Source organism: Tyto alba, unplaced genomic scaffold, assembly GCF_018691265.1.
Source record: "Tyto alba isolate M040663 unplaced genomic scaffold, T.alba_DEE_v4.0 Super-Scaffold_2, whole genome shotgun sequence".
Classification (NCBI taxonomy): domain Eukaryota; kingdom Metazoa; phylum Chordata; class Aves; order Strigiformes; family Tytonidae; genus Tyto; species Tyto alba.
In genome coordinates, this window is record NW_024881282.1 from 87089916 (window position 1) to 87116982 (window position 27067).

Consider the following 27067-nt stretch of genomic DNA (forward strand, 5'->3'; position numbering starts at 1 on the left):
TTCTGTTTTGCTAGAAAAGACTTGGGCTTACTGAATCTTCTCTTATGGTTATCAGTGTGCAGGTGAAAATGTCCTAATTAGCTGCAGATATGTTTGGGAATGGCAGTTAGCATGTTTAGAGGAGCAGCAAGATACTTTTTATGTGTCTGCAGTTTATCTTTGGTGATAAGGCCCAAATCTGAGTAACGGTGTAGAGAGAGATCTCTAGTAAAGCCCCCTCACCTTGGGAGGTTAACTCACGACACATCAACCAGCCTACAACCTGGCAGGATGGGACAAAAGGTCACTCTCCTGCTCTAACCATACTTGATCTCTTCAGCTGTAGGTTTCAGAGAGTCAGGTCTATCATGGTCAATTTTTCTCACTTGTTGCTTGTAAGGGGTCGAGTTACTTGAATGCTGCTGGAATCAACAAACTCTTTCCCATTTGAATTTGGTGGGTCACTTTCTCCATGACAAGTTGTGGCCGTGCATTCTTCCTCTAAACAACAGGCTTGCTATTGTAACCACATGAAGTACACATCTTTGGATGAACATTCGCAACCGCCCACGGGCTCTTGATTCACTTAACCACATGTGCCTTCCACTGTTTTATTCCTTTTCAGTGTCTGCCTGTATCTGTCTTTGTAAATGGACTTTCTGTCCCCCTTCAAAGTATATCCATACTGTAGGGACGTCCATGGTCAAACTGAACAGCTCTTAAGTGAGCACAGATTTAGACCTTTCCCCTTTTCTGCCTTAAATGGCAAACCAGTGTGTACTACTGTTTAATGGGGTTATGTACTCATTGGTAAACACGTAGACTAAATTGGAAACTTTTGCCAGCTCCCATGTGATCTTGTGATATGCAGGAATAACTCCAATTCTCTTTGAGAAAAGGTTATGAATTGGGTGAAGTTTTCTTTATTACAAGAGGTAGTTCAGGCTATGGTAGGCTCTGCAAGTTGGTGAAAATCAAGTTCTTAAGTGAACTTGAGGTGATGAAGTTTCTATGTCGGTATAGGTGAAATGGTCAAACTTAAAACCATTAGTAGCTCTTTAAAAAGGCAGATATTACTGTGTGAGATGTGACCAATACATAGCTCAAGAGATACTATTTTCCTGAATTCTTTTTTTCATTTCTTAGGAGTTGAAATTTGTATGTTGTATACTTAGCCAGTGTAGTACCCGTGCTCTTGATGCCAATGGCTTGAAACTGATACTGTAGTTGCAAAGTGTTTTACTGGTGTCTATACTTAGACAAATTTCAGTTGAAGATACAGTTTTTCTTCAAGACAAGGCAGGTCTGGAAATTGATAAATTGGAGATTTATTCCTGAAAGTGCCAGAGATGTTACTTGAGCAATTTTAATAGGATTTACTTTAGCCCATAGAGCATATAGAGGTGAGGCAGTAGGGGAAGATACTTAAATCAGCAGGTTCAATTAAAAAACTGCAATGACCTGACAGAGAGGGGAGAGCCAGGAAGCATAGGTAGGTCTTACCCTTTTATCTACAAGGTAGTTGTGCCAAGGAAAATATGTGCTCTTTGGCAGGGGAACAATGGCATATCCTTAGCTGTCCCAGCTGCATAACTAGAGATGGATTCTGTCTACTGGGGTTACTTTCTTATGAATCAGGGGCAACCTTTGTGAATACTCAGATCAGTACTTTTCATGCAAAGAAATTACCCTTTGTGTTTGGAACAGAGTCTTTTGGAAGATACTGATTTGTATTTTTTAGGAATAAGATAAAGTATATTGCTGCCTTCTCTGTCAACATCTTCCATGTGACCAAAGGCAGTGAATGAAATTTTGCTGCATTTCAGGATTTTATGCTAATGTTTCTCTTCTATCAGTATTTTTCTCATGAAAGAAAATGAGCTTAATTACCATGAAGTAACTAATCCTCAAGGCTGTAATCTTTGCTGACATAATGCTTCATGTTTACAAAATATGAACTATTCAGTTCACCTCTTCAGATTATTGTCAGAGTTACTGTAAACAGTTTCCTGTAACTGTTGTTTAATCAAGAAATTGAATTCTGTAACATGAGTGATAAAGTTTTGGCTACAAAAACGTAACGTTTCCTTTTGTATTTTATCCAACTTACTGGAATGTGTTCCATCAGTGTATTTTAAGTATCAGTAATTCCACTATAATTTTTTACATGAAATGGTATAATTCTGAAGAATGGTTTTCTGTAAAGGCAGTATTTGGTAGCACGTGGAGCAAATATTGTGCTGGTGTGGAGTGACTACTCTTTTTTAACTGTAAGTCTTGTAATAAATGGTGATTTATGTTGCATCTTTGCCTAATTGCATAAACTTTATTTCTGAATAGGTTTTAATAGATTTTTTTTTTTTCTTTCTTTCACACCTCAGACTTCTGCGCATCTTACCTTTTTTGGTCACTTGAAATCTTACTAGTTTTCATGCTGGCTTCCAGGCACTCAGAGTTAGCTAGCCAGCCTTGTTCTGGCATCCTCATTTATAAGGTGCCAAAATTATACAAAGGCCAAATAAGCTATAGAATTTATCTGTAAGCATGATGCCAGATTTTTGTTTTTCGTTTGTCTGATCCTTTGAAAATAAGGCTTTGTACCTCTTGATTTCTAGTATTTTGGAATACGGGAATATCACTCATGCTTCAATGCGAGTATATGATGGCTCTCAAAATTAGATTTGGGAAGCAGAAAGGGTGCTGCCCAGTAACACGTAGCATCGTTGTAAAGTCACTGAATAAATTACTCTGACTTAAGCTGAGCACTCCTGGATGGATAAGCACGTCGTCATTTGACAGGGACCCTCTGTGTTTGTCTTGAAGATCATAACTCATGGCAGTTTTAGATACTGTGGGGAAACTTATTTGTAGATGGAGGCTGGAATGGCTATAGCTGTTTGTGAAGGACAGGGAGTGCTTTTGTTAACTTCAAAGACCCATTACGGGGTATGATAGCTTGTGGGAGTGTCTCATTATGATCTGTTAGAAAACAGTCTATTAATAAAACAGAGGCTCTTGTAATAGAGTACTTCTTAATCTGCTTCCTATGTAGTTATTTATAGGCTGTGACATCTTAATTTGCCTCTTGTGCATCAACTTCTGTTATTTTAAAAGATCAATTAGCTTTCACACACCTCTGAGAATCACTTCTAGAGGGGAAACAGTCTGTTTACTAAGGAATCTTACAAAAAGGCTTCAGGTCAAGTTTGTGGTAAAAAATGTGATGAGGTTTTTGCTTGATGTCTTTCTAAAGGACAAAACTTACAGGATGTCCCTGTTATATAGATACTTATCTGTTAATCCTGTATTTGTCTTATTACAAGCATATTTTCTTGAATACTAACAGGATTTCCAGTTTCTGATAGTAATTATTTGCAATTAGTGAGTGTGTAGTGACCTACCTGGAGCAATATTAAATATATTATCCTCTTTATTTTTGTGGTCTTTTTCTTTATTAGAGTGGTCCCAGCGCCAGATCTTGTCACAAGATGTGCATTGACATTCAACGAAGGCAGATCTACACGCTGGGACGCTATCTGGATTCCTCCGTGAGGAACAGCAAATCTCTGAAAAGCGACTTCTATCGCTATGACATCGACACAAACACATGGATGTTACTAAGTGAAGACACTGCAGCGGATGGAGGTCCAAAGCTGGTGTTTGACCATCAGGTCAGCTACACTGATACTCTCAGTGCAAGTTTTCAGTGTTTGCACATCAATTTTGATCGTAGCCTCCTGTGATTTAGAAACGCTGTACCATGTTACGCAGCCACGATGAGGAAGGCTGTGATCAAAACTCAGTTCTAATAGCATTGTTGTCTAATGCCACTGACTACTGGTATTCTAATCAAATCAAGTCAGAAGAATCATAAAAACCTTTGCAAACAAATTCATTTTATTAAGACACATTTTATTAAAGCTCAAATCACAGTTCATCTGGTCTTAATCAGTCTTACTGAGCTGGGTTTGCAGATCTGCCTACTCAGAGGGCGTTGGGGAACAACTTGGAAAGCTGTGCATGGTACCTTTGGAAGAACACTGTAAAGCTGCTGAAATGAGGCCAACAGGATCAGGATTCTTTCAAAATTGGTTATTGAAAATTTGTACAATGAGCTTGCTTTGTAGAGGTTGAAACACCTTAGAGGAGTGGGTACTTACCTTTTAAAAAGGCACACCTGTCCATGTGTTCAAACTCAATACTTTTTTTTTTTTTTACTTATGTTGTGTGTTTAGTGGTGTTTGTGTACTTGAAAAAGGTATTTTATTCTTAATTGATTTTTATGAAGCATGGCCAAAAACCAGTGCATCAGTACTCATTTTTAAAGCAGCTCAAGAACTTCTTTTATTGGTGCTAGCTGTTTTGTAACTAAAGCTGTTGTTTGCCAGCACAATATTTGTTTCTGCTGACACTGAAAATTAAAGATATGTGTTGTCTGCAGAACAAAAGCCAATCAGTCTTTCTGTTCTATTAATAACAAATACCAGTCTCCCAGGTGTTGGCGAAAAGGTAAAAGTAAATTGTCAGCTGGCAAGGCTACTCTGGGTACCTTGTTTGCCGGCTTCTGAAATTGTTTCTTTTTTTCCCTGCTGTCTCTTAGGAAAGAGTGTCCTCCCTCAGTTCTTTATCAATCTGCAGCTGCTCTTCTTCTCTCCCTCAGTACCTACTGTGATAGCGGTTTTTGTTTAACCTTCACAAAAATGTGCTGCACCAGAAGTGTTTTGTGTAGGCTTTGCTGAGTAGCATCTCTATCTTACTGTTATCTTGTTTGTTTTGGTTTGGGGTTTTTGTGTGTGTGGTGGTTTTTTTTTTGTTTTTTTTTGTTTTTTTTTTTTTTTTCCCCCCCTTCTCCCCTGGTGTTTTGTAATGTTCTGCATTATACTATGTCTGAAAACATCACCCGGAGTCAGGGAATTTTGTTTGATATACACTGCAGTGCATCTCTTGTGTGCCATAACCTGAGTTGAGGTTTTGAGAATAAATGTATTTCTGCTGCAGTATCCTCAAATCTCCCTGGCCAGGTTATGCCCCTACTTTATGTTGAAATAATGGGGGTAACAGTAAATGCATGCTTGGGATGGAATCTGAGTAGGAAATCACAGGCTGGTTTTTGAATTGAGTGGTGGTCAGTAAATTAGAAGTGATTTTGAATTTTTCCCCTTCTGTAGCCATTGTCAAAGGTGATACTCCGTTAACTTTCTGGCAGAATTAGCTACAGATCCTGATGAAAGACTCTAAAATATTTTTCCCTGAAATCAGCAGCTAGAGGCAAGCTTTTTAGGTGATGAAGTGTACATCTTTTTTTTTTTTTTTTTTTTTTTTTTTTTGCTTATTAAATAGTAAGCTGAAATAAGACTTGCACTATAATTTTATGAGGTTAATACCCGTCAGCTGTGAAGACACGCGTTCTTTTCTATTTGTTAGAGGTTCAGGAGATGTGCAGAGTACTGTCTAACTTACTAGGTATCACTTGCGGGGGAGGGATGTTTAATTTTAAAACTTAATTTTTAAGTCTTAACGTGCTGTCTTAAAACTACTTCTGTCATTCTTACAGATGTGTATGGATTCTGAAAAACACATGATATATACTTTTGGAGGCCGAATTCTGACCTGCAACGGCAGCGTTGATGACAGCAGAGCCAGTGAACCACAGTTCAGTGGACTGTTTGCTTTTGACTGCCAGTGTCAGACATGGAAACTTTTGAGAGAGGATTCCTGTAATGCTGGACCCGAGGATATCCAATCCCGAATAGGACACTGTATGTTGTTCCATTCTGTAAGTATCCACACCATACTTTGATTTATGAAGCCTGACTAGGAGGAGAACATCTGGTTTTGATTTTCCTTGCAAGTTTGAAGCTCTTTAATTTCCCGAGTGGTGTGTTGTCTCACTTGATTTTGTTCACTGACATTCTGATGCTTCTTTGGTAAGTGCATGTGGTATTAATTCAAGTCTTGGCGCTTTCATGACTTCAGCTGAATAAAATTTCAAGTAAAAAAGCAAGGTGAATGTTAAATAGTTGATTTCAATTGAATAATGGTAAATAGACCCAAAGGCTATGGTTCAATTTGATCTAAAGAGTTTTTCTCTTAAAGTTGGTAGAGCAAGTTAGAAGCTTTTGGTTTAGTAGATATCCTGTGTAGTTACTGGAATGGTTAACTTGACTAGTGCAGGGTTTACTGGGTGTGTGTTGAGATGCACAGGCCTCCTTCATTTGTGCTGAGCACCCAGCTGCTGCTTGTTGTCCTGAGCAGCTGTTAACAGCTGGCACAGACAGCATCATGGGCACTCCATCCCGAGCCTGATGGGGAGCAGGGTGTGTATAGCATTTTATTTGGTATTAAAAAAATCACCTTCCCTTGCATTTCCAGTTGTGCATGTCAACTACGTGTTGGCTTAAGTGCGGAAGGTGGGAGCTGCAGGGTGAGGGTGGCAAAGGGAGGGTGGTTAGTGTCATTAGATGTCCTGGGCTCGGTTTCCATGTAGGTGTTTTCAGTGGAATAGCACAATGGAGGGGGGATTAGCATCAAGCAGGAATGTTTGGTTTGGTAGATGTGGTGCAGTGGCAGTTCTGCCCTGAATTTACATGGCAGCTCCTCAGTTTTGTTGACATTAAACTTTGACTTGGGGGTGGGGAGGAAGAGAATTAAAATTAATATTGTGGCCTTCAGGTGTATACTGGTACCACCAATGCAAAACTGACCAGTTTGAACAATTTACTGAGCTGATTTCTCTTTTCCTTTCAAATGAGAGATCAGAGTTTTTGTAGTGAATATTGTGCTTTCACAGCTTTCAATTTTATTTTTGTTTTAAACGGCTCTCTAAAATCTGGTGAAAAACATATTGCCACACAAAATCTTGCACAGGTGCCTGAGGATTTTTCAAGTATGCATCTGTGGTAAATGTAAGAATACAGGTTTCTGTAAGCACAGGTCATAAAAGTTTAGGTCCTCTGCTGTCTTCTCAGCCATCTGAAAGAAAAATAATCTGCCTCTTACGGACTTCCCAGTTGGCAAACTTGAAGTAACAAACCTGTTATGCTTGGCTTGCTGCTTGCCATTTGCCTGTTCTGAGTTTAGTGATGTGCTGGTACCTGAATGGTTTCTCCTACAGTCTGTCTTCTGTTCTTAGTTTTGGTGTGTTTTTTTTTTTATTTTTTTAAAAAAACAGTGAAGTTACCTAATGGATTTTAGACATGAAGACTGTTAGTTCTTTAATATGAAGCTTGAAAAATGCATTGCTGTTTTAATGTTCTGAAGTTATAGCTTGATCAGACAGGGCTACAATACTGACCTATGTACAATCTTCATAGTTGCTCTGGAGCTGATATTCTGTTGGATCCAGGTGTTGTGGTCTCACAGATCATGAAAAGGAAGTCTTTAAAAATGTATTTGTAAGAGGCTTTTTGGGGCAGAGAAGTTGTGAGCCCTTAATGGTTTAGCTCTTAAGACTGAGAAATCATATATTCAAGAATCAAGAAGATCAAGAATCCAACCGAGAATTCTTAAGTTTTTACTGAGTTTGAGAATAATACACAGTTCTGCATAATTGCTCCCCGTGAATCTTTGTGGAGATGACAGTAAAAGGTACTTACCAAATTAAGACTGGTGGACCTGATGGTTAAGGCATGATTTTAAACTTGTAACAAACATACCTCTTACTCTTTGATTCATTAATGTTGCTGTTAACAGTCACAGCTGGCCAAAATACTTTCCTGAGCTTTATAAAGGCATATATTTTTCTTTTTTTTCCATTCCAGAAAAATCGCTGCTTATATGTATTTGGTGGCCAGAGATCGAAGACTTATTTGAATGACTTCTTCAGTTATGATGTAGACAGCGATCATGTGGATATCATATCAGACGGCACGAAGAAAGATTCAGGGATGGGTAAGAGTATAACTACATATTATTTTCTTTCCGTTGGTACAAATGAGAAATATATTAAGTAGGTGAAAGGCCAGCTTCAGTGTCTTGTGGTGTCAGGTTAGCATCCCTAACTGGCCCCACATACCCAAGTAAACTCCACAGTATATAGGTTAAACTTATGCCAGCTCTGTTGTCCTTCGTGTCATTTGAAACTCACCATCTTCAACACAATACAAATAATTGATGTGTGAAACCACATAGCACCTCAAAAGAAAAAAAAAAAAATAAGCAAAACAAGAACTAAAAATGACTCCTTTGAAACTTCAGCAAAGACAAAGGAAAAAAAAGCAGAAAAAAAAAATTTCTTTAAACCAGGACAGAAGAATGCACTTTTTTTTTTTTTCCTGGTTTTTAACAAGTAAAAGATGCCATAAAATAGAAATAATCTGCTTGGTTTGAGATGCGGAAAGGAAGGTGGGATGCTCATAAAGAATTGGAGTAGAGGGACAGAGGTTATTTTGCCTGGCAGGAGCTGACTAGAAAGATGAGACTTGTCCTGTTATTCTTGTACTAAATTATCAGGTAGGAGCAAAAAAAGGTAGGAGGAGGGAGCAAGGCTTCAGTCCTGTTTGGTTCATACCACTGGAGCTATAAACACCAGGTGTAGTTCTGTATGCCAGAAACTTTAAAACCACCCAAAAGGCATTCTAACATAATCATGAACTGATTTCATACCTTTTCTCCTCAAACGACATGAAGAATGTTCTTTTTTTCCAGAAAGGATTTCTACATGTATAAGCACATCATTTTCCTGTTTCAAATATCCTGATTTTCAGCATACAGCCAAGAAGTTGAATTTATTTTGCACCGTGTACTACTATAGGACAGAAGTTATGAATATTTGTCATATTATTTATATCTAGTCCTGATCTTGTTTTCTCTTCTTCCAGTTACCAAAATCCCAGGAAGCTAATTTATCTTGAACTGAGGCTGCCCACCTTATTTTGATTGGTCCTAATTTTTAGCAAGTAATTTTGCTGAAATTTTGAAGTGAATTATTGATGGTTATGAGTTATTGTCTGCTAATTAATTTAGTTATGCCGATGTGGGAAAAGAGTACCCAAGCTCTTATTCTCTGGAGTCATTTATTTACTTGAGTGCTTCCAAGAAAGAACCAGCTTGTTATTGTTGACAATCTCCTTTATTAAGGTGCCTGCATGCTGCCTGATGTGCTCTACACACACCCACGCACCGTTTGTTGTCCTTAGAGCTTTTCAAGAATAGACTTTTTTTTTTCCATGAAATTGCTAGCATTCTGCCATATTGCTTTTTAAAAACTACATTTCTGTATAGCCAGAAGCTTTAAAACATGTGGCTTTAAGCTGACACCTGTGTCTACTTCAGATTTAAAGACACTGAGCTTGCTTTATGACTGGAGAAGACACTGAGCTCTGCTTCCCAGCAAGTGCATGAGCTGCAAGGTTTGGTTAAGCAAATGAGACTAATATTTAGCCCTCTTCCCCATTCCCCCAGGCCCTGAAGTGGTGAATAGTAGACTGTGTAAGAAAATGACTCACTGAAACTAATTCACGAGTAGATTTTCAGTTTACTGTTCTCCTGTGTGTAGAAAGTAAACAGATATGAACGTTTCCCTTGCTTTTGAAAGAAAATGCTAGAATTATTTGCACTTTAACAGGAAAGGAACAAAATGCTTGTTACATTCAGACAGCAAATGCTGACAGCACTGTTTCACCCCCAAAAGCAAGTCTTTATTGTGCTCTTGTTAGGTAGTGATATACCATTTTGATCTGTAGGAACAAAGTAGTTCCCTGACTGGTTGGTCTCTGTGAAGTTTTAAGTGGCTCGGTGTGATGAGTCAAGTTGAGGATGCCTGACCTAAATGTTCCTATAAAGTCCCATGATTACATTTTGTTCCTGGCTCGCATGTGGCATTCAGTTCTATTCTTAGTTGAGCTATTTTGATTTTTACCCTTTCTAAAAGAACTTAATTGTGCATTTGTTTAAAATTTCCATTAGAGTAATGAGAAGATTTTTTTTTAAAAAAGTAGTAAAATGCATAGCTTAAGGATTATCAGTAATACGGAGTTATTGCAATGCTAGAAAACTACAGCAATGATATGTTGGTTTTGCTTCTCTCATCTTCTGGATGAGATACTTAATGCTGTTCAGTGTTTCTTTGCTCTCAGTTGTGCCTTTGATATTGATGCTGGAACCAGTTCCTTGTATAGGATACGTGTTTGAGAATATTAGGTGATAACTGTCACTTCCATTTTCTTAATTTGGAGTAAAGAACAGTAATTACAGCATGTGTAGATGTGGGGTTTTTTCATTCCTGGGAAAAGTTCAAATGTCATCAAGGTGCAATTTGTAAAGATGAGTTTGCACACAGCTTTGCCTACTAAAAATGTCTTCTGACCTGATTGTCTTTGAAACATAGGTAAACCTTGCAGCTCTTTGTCTGGAAAATGCTATTTGCCAGTGATCATGAGTGCTTTCTCCAGCTCATTGCATCAAAACCCGTGGTGTTTTCTCTTTTTTTGTCAAAGGGAGGGCACTACGGTGAAATTAAGCGTTTAAGGATGGCAATCTTTCTGATGCATCGTAACTGTTGGGAGCAAGAAATTTATTAGTTCAGCTAGAGAATGGACAAAATGAGACTGAGGAAAAGAGAATGCAACTGTGATAATGAGTTGGGTGTGAAGACAGACAGTAGTGGTACAAACTGGGGGAAGTGTGGTCCAGCTTAATAGAGCCTGTGGTGGGAGAGGCAGAAATGTGTATGTTGATGGGTGTACCCTTTTAGAACAGTTGTATACATCTAATTACTTGAAACCAAACCCAAACAACAACAAAAAAAAACAAACCCCAAACCTAACGTGTGTATGCCAGGGTGTGTATCTGAAGTATACATGTGGTCTTGATACAGGGAACTAACTGCTTTGCAATTTCTTAAAGATGCCATCAGTATCGGATGTCTTCAGAAGGATATATACTGACAGGTTGCCTGACTTGCTTAGCACACAATCCATGACTAATCACGGGCAGTCATTTCAGATCTACAGGGGCTAATGGGTACACTCGTGGTCAAGGTTCCTGTGATAATCCTTTTTGGCCTTGACCCCGGTGGTGTCAGAGGGAGAAATTCCTTCTGCAAGAGAATCAAGATCATCTTATATTCCCTGGCATCAAGTAACATCCAAATTCATGAGAACAAACCTTAAAAGTTCTTGTGGCTCCTTTTAATGGTGAAGTAGTTCTTACGGGCAAACTGCAAGTATTTTTTTAGCTATCAGTGAAGATCCCATATCTCTTGCTGGGGCAGATGCTCATTCCAGATATGGAACTCTGCACCTGACAGACTGGGGGTTTCATGGATAAGCACCACGGACAGAGGCGACACGGCCCCATCCAGGAAATCCTGGTTTAAAACAAGACAAAGTCAGAAAAACATTATCCAAATAGTTAGCACAGCTAGCTCAACATGGCCAGGATCCAACTCAGACAAGCAGTCTGAATATCCCATTTTGATAAGCTGTTTGTGACACCTGACGTGTTTTGCCCTTGGTCAGTTTAAGGTCTACCTTGCCAGTGCGCAGTGTGTGTCTTGTCATGGAAGCACTTTATTTTGTGAGGGACCTCACATGCTCTTTATCTTGTGGGGTGCTTCTCTGAACCAGTCTCAAAATACTTTCCCCTGACTGTGAAGGTGAGGAGGAGAGCAGGCAGGCACTAAATCCCAAGGATGCTTTAGAGAGATGGCATAGCAGCAGAAATTCCATTCAGGTTTACCAACTGACCTGTTTTTCCAAAGGCTCATGTCTCTTGGGAGAGAACTGAGCACTGGACATTGGGTTGTTGCTTTTTCAACATGACAACCACACTGTTCAAATGGTCTCCTTAGCTGCTCCCTGGCTGACTGCCAAACACAGTCTCATCATGAAAAATCCAAGAGGATAATCATTATCTTGCTGTGTCAACAGCTGGCCTGTATGCTATCTCTATCACTCATCAAGGTTTGCTCCATTAAAGTTCAGGGGAGGTGCCGCTTCAGTTTTATATGGATTACAAGTAGCGGTATGGAGTAATTTGCTGACCTACTGCTTTTTTAAAATTAATATGTCAGGGAGGTGCCAGGTTCTGGTGAACAGCAATATCCATGTGATGTAGCTTTCTCCAATTTTTTAATCATGAGGCATCACAAGGAGGGAGGATACTTGTAAGTCACTTGTAGTGGGATTAGCAGTAACGTGTTCTGAGGGTTTCATAATTTAGGTGTCACTAAAAGATTGTCAATTAACTTGCTTCCCTTAATTATCCTTTGCAAATCCTTCAGAAGTGGTCTGTAGACTACAAGTTTTACATCATTGTTTTGCCAATGCTGTGTTTCAAAGCATGTTTAAAAACATGCTATGCTATCACCTCAAATGTAAGAGATGAGATTTAATTTCCAGACTTCGTCTAGTACTGTGAGAACCACATCTGTGTACTCGGATATACTGCTTTGCAAACTCTGCCTCTGTGTAAAAGCTCTGTTTTCTTGCTTAGATTCTGACAGCAGCCAGCATTGTGCTTGAAACACCTGTAGTTGTTTGCACATACAAGCTGAAAAATATTTAGCTTGCTGAAATGATCACTATGACCAAATAAACACCTGTAAGTGAGGACTTTAGTAGTGGGAACACACCTATTTCATGATTAAGTGTCACTTTTGTAGAAAAGCTTTTCCCATGAGTTACTTTTAAATGGAAATTATATTGTACAGGGTTACACAGCATCTTATCGAGGCTTTCTCAGGAATTACTACTTGTTTATGTAACTGGCTGCTAACTCAAGGCCTGTGTGGCTGAAAATGGTTTTCAGATATTGAGGCCTTGAGCTTTTCATTTTTGCTATATAAAAATAAATGAAGATGTTAAGTTCTGGAGAGAGGATTCAAACCTGTTATTTTCAATTAATTACTGCCCTTCTACCCTGGACTGGTTAATGACATTGGGGGGGGGGGGGAAATACAGTAGCACAAGAAAAACATTCACCATCTACTAGACATTTTGGGATTGTATTGTGTTTAGTAATATCTCTCGACAGCTTTTCCTCTTCAGTCGCTGATAGATTGTCATAGGAGCCAAATTAATGTCGCAGAGCGTCAGGCCAGTGCCTTGTTCAAAGCAACCAGGGCGAAGTTTTCAGTTGCTGCTTTATTTCCTTGGAGCTGTCTGCCCACGGCTGACCTGAGTGGCCGCTGGGCCTGCGGGGCACGCGGAGAGGTGTCAAGTCGGTGGAAATTTGCTCCAAAGCTGTTTTACATCTTCAGTTACGTGAAGAAGCAGAAGAGGGAGGGAAGTTCCACGGAGCCATTCTTACCACTTTACGCACTCCTTGGATCTAGTGCACTGCAAATAATAGTTCTTGCCGTGCACTGGCATTACCGTGTCTGCTTCTCACCCCTTGTTGTTTATGACTTTTTACTCTGAGTCTCAAATTTTAACAAAATATATCCTAAGCAATCAGTTACCGTCACAGGTTTTTGTCTTCCATGCAGAATTAAATTTCCTTCCCGATGCACATTTTGTTAGCTAAATATCACAAGTATTTTTCACAAGTTTACAGGCCGTGTCCCTCTCTAATGTGCTGACTGCAATCATTTGAATTATATCCAGCATTTACTGCAAGTCTGCTGCACTTGCAGATTATGAAGCTCTCTTACCCCCTAGTGGAAGTGTTTGTCAGTCCTGCGGATTTTATGTAGCCCTTCTGCTCTGTCAAGGATCAGACTTCCTTAGCAAACATCTTTTTGATGTTTCTGTTGTGTTTAAAATATCTGAGCATCTCCCTCTTCCTGTGTAGTAGCTTGCCTTATTTTCTACTTATTTGCAGGGACTTGTTTACTAAATTTCTTGTCTTGTGGTTTTTTTTTTTAATCCTATTAAATCTGATTTTCTAGTTCGGTCCTCCTCTACAAAATACTAGATGTCAACTTTGTCTAGCCTGAGACACTACTTAAATATGTTTTTTACCCAGTTGCTTAGATAGGCCAAAGAGTTTATGTAAGTTGCTCCTCATCTTAGGCCCTTACTAAATATAGGGATGTATATATATATTTTAATATATTTTTCTAGACATTCTGCATTGCAAATACTCTCCAGAAGAGATTGATTTACAGCTGAGGGAAGGCTGAAATCACTTGACTTGAGTTTGGTTTTGATTGCAGCTTCTGCAGCTAAATCCTATTCTTACTACCAAGAGTAAAAAAAAAACCAGAGGCACTGAACTTTGGCAGCTTTTACCTCCTTCATTATTTAAATAATAATTTCAGCTCCAGGAAATTGACCATAAAGTAGATAAAAAATTCATCTATTTAGCACCATTCCAGGAGGAGGGATGGGGCTTCTATAGACAAGTTTCATATGCTTTCTGTATCAATAGTAATATAGCAACTGTATTCCTCATGATTATAATTTTCATTTCCGTGAGCCTGAGGTATTAATGCTCTGAAGATTTGCATGCTTTTTTTCTGAAAACCCGGCATGGTCTTGAATGTTCAAAGCAGCAGATAAGATTGCAAAGACATTTTCCATGTACATTAGCATTGCTGATCAAATTTAGATGGTTCTCCTGCCAGAAATGTCTCAAATATGCCTTGAATTTAATCCTTTTGGGTCAATGATTTAGTCCCTGACTTTGCAAGCAAACACATTACATGATACTTTTCAAAAATTGATTATATTTAGCCTATAATTGTGTTTTTTGTTACCAATTTCCTTATTGGGTGACTTTCACAGTACTCATTAGACTTATTTAAAAACTTCCTTGTGGTTTACAGCTAAAACAAGGTATGTACTTGTTGTTGTGCCAGCATTGTTCCCTGCTTTTTTTCCTCTGCTCTGCTACCCATTTGCTTATAAACTAGATTAATTTTCCTTCGAAACCTCATGGCAAAACCAGAGGTGAAAGTAGGGAGGCTTACGGTGGTGAGGACTCCAAAGACTCTGCCTCCTGCTTTTCTGTAAAACCATAAGCAAGGATTTTGTTGACAGGACTCTGAGAATGAATTATCTGATTATAATTCAGTTTCTACTTAAGTTTACATAAGAATTAAGCATTTTTTTTTTCTTTTAAGAATTGTTTGTGTTTTTTGGCTTTGCTAAATATTTTGTTCAGTAGGGGCTTATGCTGTAAAAAACCAAATGCTGCTCAGAAATTTTTAGTCGATGTTTATTACTTTCCTGGCCTACCAAATGAGAAGAATGAAGTACGAGACCAAAACCTCTTGCAGAATGGGCTTGCAAAATACCGTTTTGTGTGTTCTTAAACACCCATATTAAATGGTTTATTAGTGTAGGGCTTGTTTTCTAGGCTGTGTGTGCAGTTCACTGTTAATTGCAGGGAAGAATTTGCAAAATACAAGAGTTCTGAGAATTTTTCATGCCAAAATCTTGATCGAAGGCCAGGAACCTTTACCAGCCTTTGTAAACTGACCCAGAAAGAAAAATGAGACAAACAGGATCTGTAAACAAAGATCACGTGCCCTTCACAAATACATTTTGGAAGGATGGTTGCCTAGGGAAACAGGAAATGGAGAATTATACAACAAACAAGAAGGACTGCCAAACAAATTTGCTGACCTTTTTTCGGGGAATTATGATGAAAACTCTGGAATCCTTAGTATTTCACCATATTTCTAAATTTGACAGTGGAACAGAAGAATAGCTTGGTAATTACACCACAACTATTTAGAAAATACAAGAAACTTCCTTGACACCTTTGTCCTAAAGGAAGCAATGCAGGGTTGTGCGCTATGTAATCTCAAGTTCATCCTGAATTTTTCTGAATTTCCTAGCTCTTGCAATTAAGATTTTTTTGAATTAATGCTTCTTTTACAGATGAGATGATAACAAAATCACTCCATATCTGCAAGGGCCACCTAACTCTATCTTTACGGAGTTTACTCCTCGTTTCTGAGTTGGTAGTTTCCCCAAATACCTCTGTCCATACCTTTCCCTAGGAAGCAGCAGCACTCAGAATGGTTTTTGTGCTTCTATAAGTCACAAATAGGAAAGCAAGAAGAGAATTTGCATTGGACTTGTCCTTAGCAGGGAAGAAGTCAGCCTCTGATGTTTGTTCCTCTTCTCCCTCTCACCCTGCTTTGGAGGGCATGTTTGAGAAGCAAGTTGTTTGCCTGACGACTTGTGCATCCCTTCTGTTTTGAGATGTGCCATTTCAGTTTTAAATTATGGTAAATAACGAGATCATTGTGCAGGAAAGGTTGTATTAAAAAACGGCTTGGGGTCACACAGTCCATTGGGTGTGTTTTTATATGAAAGATGAAGAGATGCAAGTAATTAAAAAGAATGAAATGGGGAAGCTAGGTTGTGAGTTTAAACTTAAGATGGTCTTTATCCCAGAATACTGAAGAGGTAGTAATGTGAATTCTCATGCTTGCATCATAGATATTAGAAAATCTGTTGAATTACAGGGGGAGGGAAATGCTTTTTTATCTGCTTGGATCCCTTCCTGTATCCTCCATTGTTTTCAGTGTGTAATATTTTTTTTTTTTTGTCAGTTCCGATGACAGGTTTCACTCAAAGGGCTACTATTGATCCAGAACTGAATGAAATCCATGTCTTGTCAGGGCTCAGTAAAGATAAGGAGAAACGGGAAGAGAATGTAAGGAATTCCTTCTGGATTTATGACATTGTGAGGAACAGCTGGTAAGTCGATGAAAGGGGTGCTATTTCTGACATCTAGACTGACTTTCTTTAGAAGGCAATCCTACACGATCCTGTCTCCCAGGTAACTGTATAACCTCTTATAACCATGGAATGGTAATGTTGAAGACAACTGAGTTCCCTTGAAGTTCCCTTCTCTTTTACCCATAGTCTTCAGAGACACCCTGGCAGTAAGCCAAATGAGGGAGAGAAATTATGGGAACTTCTTTATTGGAGGGAGGTGGAGGGGGTGAGGGGAAGTAAGCCATTATAAGAAGTCTTTCCTGTAGGAAATGTTCAGGGCCAGGATTCATCATCAGTGTAGCAGATTCAGTCAAATGTAAGTTAATAGCAGTGTACGTGGTATTAGTTATTAGAAATTAAGGAAACTGGTCTGCTGTATGAATGGTGATGGCGAAGTCTTCATGCTAGATCTGTCAGCTCTTTCCAGGCTGCATGCAGTGGTACTTCAGGTAGCTGCTACATCCAGTATTCTGAGAAAACACCTCCTCATCTATTCACTGTATTGTATTTGGTAGCTGGTTACCACTGTCCCTTCCCAGAGCTGGCAGCATTTTGTGTTCAAGGTCTGTCCTGATGTGGGGCCAATCACTCTGAAAGATGTGAATGTTGTTTATTAAAAATTCATTTCAGTTACAACTTAAGTCTGCTTGGAAATCAGTGATTGAAATATTAGCTTTGCTGTAGTCTGTGGCCTGTAGCTCTACTGTGTCCAAGATGGTGTTCTCCATAACGAGACGTATTTAATGCTGACAATTCTGGTAGCAAATAATGCAACATCTAAAGATACCTCCAAAGCTCATGACATAAAATTTTCTGGATTTTTTTCCTGTTTGGCTTGTGATTGAGGACTGTGTTCAGCCAAAATGACCTTCTCTGATTGTTGGATGGGCTTCTTTGTAGAGCTAAGAATAGGCATGGGATAATAGAAGGCAATATATAGAGAAGCAAGAAAGTCTTTGGTGTTATATGCCAAGCAGTTCAAATTGACATCATTTGTACCTTTTATAGCCTTTCAGTACCTTCTACTTCCAGTAGATACTACTGATCATTACTTACTGCCTTGTATTTCAGGTCTTGTGTCTATAAGAATGACCAAGCAGCAAAAGAGAATCCAGGTAAAAGCCTTCAGGAAGAGGAGCCCTGCCCAAGGTTTGCCCATCAGCTGGTGTACGATGAGTTGCACAAGGTATGAGGGTCCAGATACATAGATGGTGATTTTTTTTTTTTTTTTTTTTTTTTAAGTCTTACTGCTCTTAAGGTATAGTTGCTTCTTCAAAGATGGTACAACGAAGATAGGTTTTTGTACAGTGTTAATGCTTGGGTTAACATGGTGGGTAAATTTCATTTAACTAATTACTGCCTTTCTTCAAAAGGTGCTGAGCTAATCTTATGTCAGTGTGAAGTAGACATGATAGCTCCTAGATGAAATCAAAATGCAGACTATGGGATATACTAAACCTCTACAAAGTTGTCAAGCGTCTAGTTGTTCTCATACTTGAGAACACTTGAAGCATTGTTCATTATCCTCAGGGACTTAATCTTACAACCTCTCAGTGACTAAATGATTATAGATAGTTACCAACATTTCTAGGACAAAATGTCTTTGAACTAATCACTGCTGAGAATCTGATCTAACAGAGGTGCCTTGCTTTGCCCTGCATGTCAGAAGCAACTGTCATTCTTTAGCACTATCTGACTTTAATGGACATGTTCATGCTTAAAGAGAATTAAAATTGTTTGTAGTGTACATGACTGCTCAGTAAACTTAAGGCTTTGTGCATATTAACCAGTAAAGCAGAAACCTACAGATTAGGTTACCATAACTTAACCTGTGAATCTGAATTACTGTGACACACTTAACCTTTCACGGATATTTAGCAATTAAAATAAACGTTTTCTAAATTTTTTTTTTTTAGTCTGAAACAGTCTGAATGGAAAAAGGCAAATATGCTTTAGTCTTACCACTCCACAGGATGTTAATCATTTTTGGGAAACCCAACTAGCCCAAAAGTTTGGGAATAAAGAGGATTTTAAGGAGAAATAGTTGCAACTTCTGTATGGAGAACTTGTTTGTTGTCTTCACAGGCTTTAATGATAGACAGTAAATACTGTTCTGCCTTTAATGGCTTACTTCTAAGTGCAAGGTACCATGAGATTGAGTGTAGTATTTTATGAGTTATTGTGAAGGTTGCTAAATCATGGCAGTTGCCCAGCTTTATCTGAAGAGCTATTTGATGTGCTTGTTTTGAAGAGACTTATTTTTAGAAACCTCTGTTCAAATGACCTTTCTAAACTCCTCTGATATAAATAAGGAGAGCCTACACCAGTGGGATGTGGAATATATTGTTTTGAGTGATTATTTTTAAAGCTGTGGAGAAAGGTAGCCTGTTGGATTTCTTGAACCTGAGTATTTGAAGACCCTTTGTGGCATGTTTAATATCAACAGTTCAGAGTCAGAAATACCAAATGATGTGAAGAAAAAAAAGTGAAGAAATAAACAGTCCTTTTTTTAACACTTCCACTTTTCTTGAGATTTGCTTCTGTCCATAAGTCTAGTCTTGCATTTCAAATGTGTTATATCCTGAACCTATCAGAATGGCTGTTAGACTACTTCATTTGAGCTACTGTGAACAAAAGAAATGAATTTTGCATACAGGTATATTTAATATTTCCGTGATTGGCATCTCAGGATTGCTGGAATATTTTCTGAAGACAATCACAGTAACGATTGTGACTTCTGATTCTAGATAAGGTTGTTTTCTTCCTCAGTTCTTCTCAACATTACAGTTCTGGCTTTCTGTTTTACTCTGTGTTCAGTTAGCTCTTTCCTGTGTGCCCAGGCAGTGTATTGAATGTCTTGCAGCTAGGCTGCTGCATTGAGGTGAAACAAATCTGTCCTTCCAGCGATCCGTGGAAATACTTTTCTCTGCAAATCAAATTCAGGCTCTGTAGAGTTTATGGGACATGTGGGGACACAGGCCTGTTGGTCATCTCCCAAGATTATGCTGGACTGGATTTATTGTCACTTTGAGCATCTTTAGGACTTCCCCCTCACTTTCCCAGTGGCCCTTGCCATTGGGGAAGGTAACGGTCTTTGCTGACTCAAGGAAAAGGCAGCTCATCTGGACTGTGGTGCTTTAGTAGTGTAGCTTCACCAACAGTGCTCTGACCGGAGCTGGAGCGTTAGTCTACAAAGTCCCTTTTTTCTGAGTCTTCCTAATAAACATAAATGTTTCTTCTCCAGAGGAAATGCGTGATTGCTAGAGTCCTCTCTCAATTATATTGGTGTAATCCTCTTATCCCTAAATTACAGAAGGCCTTAATACAGCTTCCTTAATTTAGACTTTCTCATGACAAAGAGAATTTGGAGTCTTTGAGTACAAGATTGGAGAAAAGGTTGGTAATCCATCAGTTTGTCTATTGTTTGCATCAGGTATTTTGAACAAGGCAAAAAGAGTTGGCTCAGATCCTTTTTTTTCTGCTCATAGCTTAAGGGTTTATCATGCTCGTAGGTTTTTCCTGAAGAAAGAGATGTTGTGGTTTGTGGATGTTTGTTTATAAATATCTTGGGAATCTGCTAGAGGGAGGTTCTAACAGTGCAGCTTTTCTTATTATCTTAAAATGTAAGCAGTTTAAGAGAACTTTCTTCATCTCCTAGGGGACAAAGTAAGGCTAATAATAAGATGGAGCAGCTTGTCTAAAAGGCAGAGTTTTCTCCCTCCAGAATAAGCTTCTCTGAAGATGCTGACATAGTAAATAGTCTTTGTTTAACGGATGTACACAGTCAACTTTTTGATCTGCCTCTCATTTGCTTAGGTTCACTACTTATTTGGAGGGAATCCTGGTAAGTCCTGCTCTCCAAAGATGAGATTAGATGATTTCTGGTCTCTGAAGCTCTGTCGACCTTCAAAGGAATACCTGCTAAGACACTGCAAATACCTCATAAGAAAGCACAGGTATAGAAACAAAAAGTGTTTTGCAATTTTCTTTTCCAAGGTGTCTTTTTTAAGTTGCTAAAACTTGACTATGTAATAAACGGTTTTGGGAAATGTCACTTCGTTGGTTTTATGACGGTCTGTAGGCTTCTTGCTTATTTTTAATTTTTTAAAAATTATTTTAATAATAAAAATCAGTGGTGCAGGACTAAACTACAAAATTAACTTAATTCTGGTTTTACTAAGTTACTCTAAAACTAGAAAAATCTGGCTATTGTGTGGGGAGCCATGGGGAATTTTTAGATTCCCTTTTCACTCTGCTGCTCATCAACATGTGTTTTGGTACTGTCACCTCCCAAGGAAACGGAGTATGTTTCTGAAACTGTGCTAGGAGATAGTAACAGCTCACAAGGATGCTAATGAAGTCTGGGGGCTGGATGCCTTTGCACATCTGAGACTCAACTGTGGTGAGGTCATCAGTTTCTCATTCTGAATCGCTTGAAAGATCTCACTTATGCAGAATTCAGCTACGCTGTGGTGCTTCTTGCACTCTGGATGTTTCAGAGATGCCTTATATTTGCTATTTAGGGCAACAGCTTTTCAAAATCAAGCTCATGATGTTGCCTTAGGCAAGAAATTGCAGCAGCGAGACAGCCTTTCAAGACCCAGCAAATTATTTGAAGCCAATAAATAGCTCTTTCTGCATTCTTGGTGAGCATACTTTGTTATCAGGTTCTGCCAAGAGTTTGAGGTCAGTTTTTACTGATGTTACTTTACTTCTGAGGCAGCACGCAAATTGCTATGCTCACAATCACTGTGGCTGGACGAGGCCTTTTGCAGATTAGTCACGCAATAGATGTGAATTACCTACAAGAATGAATAAAAGTCTTGCCCAGTAATCTGGGAGGTTTATTAAACCCACTTATGGTTGTATGCAAATGCAGTTTTACAGCCTCCAGAGATAGCTCTGGATTACTTCTTTTTACTTTGCTTAAATTATGCTCAAAGGAAATGTTGCTGCATATTGTCTGGCAATAATTTGGAGTTTATGCACCATGCTCCTATTTATTGAGGTCCATATGAGGGAGCCAAACGTGACCAGATAGTGACTGGTACGATGGGTGCTTTGCTGGAGACCATGTCGCTCAGGGCTGGAGCTGAGCTGCTGGGGAGTCACTTGGCTGCCCAGTATCTGCATTCCCTCGAGCTTGAGGTGCTGGACCAGGTACTTGGCTTGCATACACTGCAAATCCACTGCATCAGCTGCAGTCCTCTTTGGCCTGTGAACTTGTTTAGGACCAGTCAGCCATAGAGGACCCAGTCTGGCCAGGTGTGGAAGAGCAAGGTGTCAGTAGTTCCACTTATTTAAGGTATTCCAGCTCTCTAGACCAGCGTGATATCATCTGAGAAAATCTATGTGAATGTTTGGAAGAAGTCATGCTTAATTACCAAAATGTCATGTACTGGCTAAATGATTTATATCTTTAGACTATTTAAAAACTTGGGCTACAGATGTCCACTAGAGTATAAATAGCCAAGCAGATGACCCAAATAAAAAAATTACAATACGATCAAATCTGTTCCATGTGATTTCTTTCGGTTTGACAAGCATTACCCTGTTAAAGGTAACTGAAATATATTATTCATAATATATCTTGTGTTCCTGTAAGGCAGTTGATACAAGGCAGTTATTTAACCGAGAACAGGGTTTTTAGGGTCCTCGTCTCTGCAATCCAGAATTGTCTGAGCTGTTTTCCTGGGAAGGCTTAATACTGTGTATTGGTGATTCAGAAGATGGCAGAGAGTGATTCTGCACTTGGCGGATAGGTGATAGGAGAAAAAGATAATTTTAAACCGCATTCTTTCTAGGATTATGCACCCAACTCAGTGCTGCAGGGAAGTAGCTCTGCTCACTGAGGACACTGAGCCCAGAATCATTTTCCGAGGGCTGTATTAAGTTCAGGGAATTCACAGAAGTTACAGTTTCTGCTAATTAAAAGAAAATGAGAAAATAGTGGTGGTGGTGCACGGGATTTTTACGTACATGTGCTCCTTCCCAAGAGGTGCAGTATTCATTGAATACGGGGGGTTCTCACCCCTGTTGTTCTTTTTTCTGTTGTCTGGCAGAAGTGGGGAACTTTCTCCATCCCTGTACTTTCAGTTATGCTTCTGCGCAGTCAGGAATGTAAATATCCTTGGGACTGAAGTGCTCAAGGCTTGCTTGTGTCTGAACTCTGCTCCTCACACCTTACTTTATCTGTGGAAAACAAAATGCACTAAATGTTTTATATTTAAGTATTAAGAAGTTGCTGTACATATGCTTTTGAATATTTTTATTAAGAGCGTAATACTTGTAACTCCCTTACGCCCCTGAAAAGAACCTCTTCCATGTTTCAGTCTGGCTTGAAAGCATCTACTCTAGCAGCTATGAGGCTGAGCTGTCATTAACATTGTTTTCTTTGAAAATATTGGGCTGAAGGTTTTGTTAGATGGGTTTTGCTCTTTGTAGAAGTAGTTAGTTCTGCAGGAAATGGCTGTACTCAAGTTTTCTGTCTTTGCAGATTTGAAGAAAAAGCTCAGACTGACCCTCTTAGTGCACTGAAGTACCTGCAGAATGATTTGTATGTAACTGTGGATCACTCAGACCCCGAGGAGACAAAAGAGGTAGTTATGAATGATTCTTGTCTTAGTGATAAAGAAACCTAAACTGTTCTCGTGAAAGTTTTGAGCCTTTTAAACCTTGTTTTTATTCAGTTTGGAAAAGCTCTACAGGTGCATGACACTACTATATTGTATATTTCTCCATACTGCATTAGAATATCATACTGCATTAGAAACAGTCATGTTACAACTGCAGTTCCAGATAAAATAGCTTTTGTACTCATAATAGTGAAGACTAGATCTTTGTTTTAATTCCAGTGTACTGGTGTGTATTTTGGGAGCTTTAATTGCAATGTAAACTCTCTGAAATGTCACGAGCCTGTAGTTGGTGGTGTGGTAGAAAGTGAATAGAAACTCTTACTCATGCTGCCTTTTGGCTTGTCATTATTAAATAGCCCTGGGGAAGGGAAAGAGGTTGTTCTCTAGATTATAAGTATTTCTAGAAGTAGATTATATATATGTACACACACACACACACACACATATATTGCTTGCTAACCTTAAAATCTTATTTCCTCTGCCTTTTGAATATTATCCAGTAGGCGTGGTCTTTTATTTGTTCCAGGAATTTGTTCCCCTTTCCTGTTTTGATTTCATTAGCGCAGTACGTGTTGCTTTACAAAAAGGATTAAAGAAATGGTGATAGTCAGATAAGGTGGTTGATTTCCACATGGAACTTGGGTCAGCCAGCTAGATGTGCAAGCGTTCAGTTCCTGACAGGTAGATGAGGAGGAGACCGCCATGGTTCTTATCTCTTCTTGGGTTAATGACATTGGAAGTGATTCGACAGCTTCTTTAATAAAATTGCGATAGGAGAATGGGTGCTGTTACTCCATGCTGAGTCTCTGGACTAAATCACTTAATCTGGTGGTTTTAACTTGTTACTTTAGATAAAAAGATCATTACACAGACACTGAAAGCTTTTGGGGGAGGATATGGTTCTTGCATATGCTCAGTGTAGATGTTTAGGGTTCGAAGAATTAAGGAAAACTATTTACTCATAACAGGATCTTGGAACCGATCACATTTGTCATGAATTCTGATTAGCCTCTCTAAACATCTGAAACAATAAAATATTTAAGTGCTGTGCCTGTAAGTTCTTTGTTAGATGGTTTCTCATTTAAATAGTCCCTATCGAGTAGTTTCACATTCTTCTAGCCATTTCTAGCATAGGGAAGACAAATAGCAGATAATCCTGCTTTTCTTCAAGTAGAAAAAGAGATTTTTTTGTTGTTTTGTTTTGTTTTTTTTTTTTTTTCCCCACCATGCAGCATACTTCAGGGAGGCTCACCCCAGTTATGCTCCGTCTTCCCAGTGTGGTAGCACTTTCCTCTTCCTGTTTGAACCTCTAATAACCTATAATATACAACCACTCTGCTGTTTTCTTCTCCCCTTCTTCCCCCTCCTACTCACTACAAGACCATGTTCTGTGTTCTCTGATCTCATTTTTTCTCCATGCCATACGTGTTTGCTGGTAGCCCCCTCACGCCCGTGAAAGCCGTCTCTCTTTTTGGCCTCTTATTCCTAAACAGATCCTGTATCTCATGGCTGGCTGTGCCTTTTTATTGCCTGAACAGAAAACATTTGTTGTGTGATCAGCAAGCGCCTCTCCTTTTAGTTCATGCTGCCTCCTGTCACCAGCAGACCTAAGGAACTGCAGTGACGGCTGCACATTGTGCACATCTGGCACAGGAAATCCTTTCATATTCCACATTTGATTTTTCCCTGTTCAGTGTGTAGTATTTAACTTGTCCACCTTGTAAGAATGAAGAATTTACCTGACTGCATGGGCTTCTCTGAGATACTGGGGAAAAGTAATAGCTTTATCGCACAAGGTAGAAACAGAATAAAAAAAATAATTATCCCTTTTCATAGAGCATAGTGTGTCCTGCACTTTAATGATCTAGCATATGAGCTTAGGTAGCTCAGTCCAGCTGAGTGAATATATTGTGAATCTTTTCTCTGCAGGCCCAATGCCTTATCCAAACTAAATTCAATAGCGTCTGTCTGTCATGCTGGTCCATTGGATCAACTTAATACCATTCAGCCGAATTAAAGCTTCCATTCCAGTGGTCTCCTAAAACCATGTAACAGTTTTTTGGGAGGCTTTTTTATTTGGACTTAGTGTGGTTTTTTTTTTGTTTGTTTGTTTTTTTTTTTTTTTGTGTGTGTGGTTGGTTGGTTTGTTTGTTTGTTTGTTTTTTTTGGTTTGGTTTTTTATTATTTTATTTTTAAATTTTTTTAATAGTGCTGGTCAAAAAGCTTTAACTTCCAAAGCTTTTACACTGGAACATATCTGCCTGGCATATGGCATAGAGCCAGGTACTGAGCTGGTACTGACTGGATGTATTTCCAGTTGACGTCAATTTACCTTCCGGTTATCACATTGAGTTGGCTTTTTGCTCTGGCATGACATCTTCAAATAGCTCTTGTGCTTTCCAAAGGACTGACGCAGGCTTTTTTGGATTCCATATCAAATTTCAAGCAGCAGTTTGATTGTGTATCTCAGCCCAGACACCTACATACTCTGTCTTTATTTGTAGGTAAGATCGTCGTGATTAATATCAAAGGCTATATATCTGATCAGCTTGCTCTGCGCTGGCTACAGCCATTGAATGTCATAAGGCTTCTTAGTGCAACAAATCTTAAGGGAATTGGTTTCTGCCTGTTCTTTTCCTTCTCTCTAGGGCAACTTTAAATTTAGGAAGGACCAAGATGAACAGGTTTATCCCCAATTTTGTGCTACAGCTTTCTTGGAGACAGGTTTTGTGTTTTATGGATTGAGATATGGGTAGTGTTATATAGTATTACAGGCAGAATTTCACTTTGAGGTAAGGTTTACTTGCTTTATAATACAAGTAATCTCTTATAACTTCGTTAGGCAAGTATCTTCAGCTGTTTTGAGTTGGATGCCAAAGAAAATAAACAGACTGTTCTTGAAACTTGCTTTGGCATTAGAAACCAATTTTGTTTAAAGTAGCATGAATGATTGATAGTAGGAACATAGCCCCAGATTTTCATTCCTTTGTTGTGAATTTAAGGGATGTTAATAGGATTATAGTTTTATTTCTTTCTTTTATTACTCTCAAGTGAAGTAGATGCCTGCGAGGAACAGGTACCACATGGGGGCTTGGTTTAGTAGCCACAGGCTGTATGCCAGCTCCTTCTCAGCTATTGCCCACAAACACAGATCCAGTTTTCTTTAACTGATACTGCTGGAAAAGACTTAAACCTCTTCAGTTAGTTCAGTGTTTTCTGATCAGTGAATTTATTTTTTACTGGCTCTGCATCAATAGCTCCAATACTGTATATAAAGGAGGGTAGATCCCCAGAGTGCATGGAGATTTGCCCGTGTGTTCTAGTTCATGGAGAGATTAAAGCTGCATAAAAGACTGGCATTTGTTGGTGTGAAAAATTTCTGGTGGCATGGGTGTTCTTCTATTTCCTGTACACACAGACGTGTATCTGGTGGTAGTTTACAGCTAGAAGCCTTTAAAGATAAAAGGAGAGTCAAAATAGAAAATCAAAATTAATTCCAAGTTTTGTACTTGCGTCAAGGAAAAACAGGTGCTATTTAAGCACCATCAGCAGATCATGTACAAAGCTAAAGGTGTTCCTTGACCACTGGAGTAATAGTACCCAGACCTTTACAGCTTCTTAGTAGGCTATAGAAGAAATCAAGATGATATAAATAACGGCCAGTGCTGTCCAATTAAAGGAGGGTAAGATGATTTTGTACGTTGAGATTGAGATTCAACAACTGGTGAAGTAAAACAGATACAAAGTGCAAGTAAAACTTGCAGTGTGTTTTTCTTGGAGCCTGGTATGAAAAAGAGCAAGGACCTGGAGGCCAGTTTGAGGCCTGACTAGCTT

General features: G+C 38.9%; 1 protein-coding gene across 1 annotated transcript in view; it reads left to right on the forward strand.

Moving 5' to 3' along the window:
• MKLN1 (muskelin 1) overlaps positions 1 to 27067 on the forward strand; it is a 98795-nt gene that overhangs the window by 65252 nt on the left and 6476 nt on the right. Inside the window, exons 10-16 of the mRNA XM_042791933.1 lie at positions 3438 to 3650; positions 5534 to 5755; positions 7740 to 7869; positions 16430 to 16577; positions 17670 to 17784; positions 20415 to 20554; positions 23095 to 23197. Of these exons, the coding sequence (XP_042647867.1) occupies positions 3438 to 3650; positions 5534 to 5755; positions 7740 to 7869; positions 16430 to 16577; positions 17670 to 17784; positions 20415 to 20554; positions 23095 to 23197 (1071 nt within the window). The remainder of the gene's footprint in view (positions 1 to 3437; positions 3651 to 5533; positions 5756 to 7739; positions 7870 to 16429; positions 16578 to 17669; positions 17785 to 20414; positions 20555 to 23094; positions 23198 to 27067) is intronic.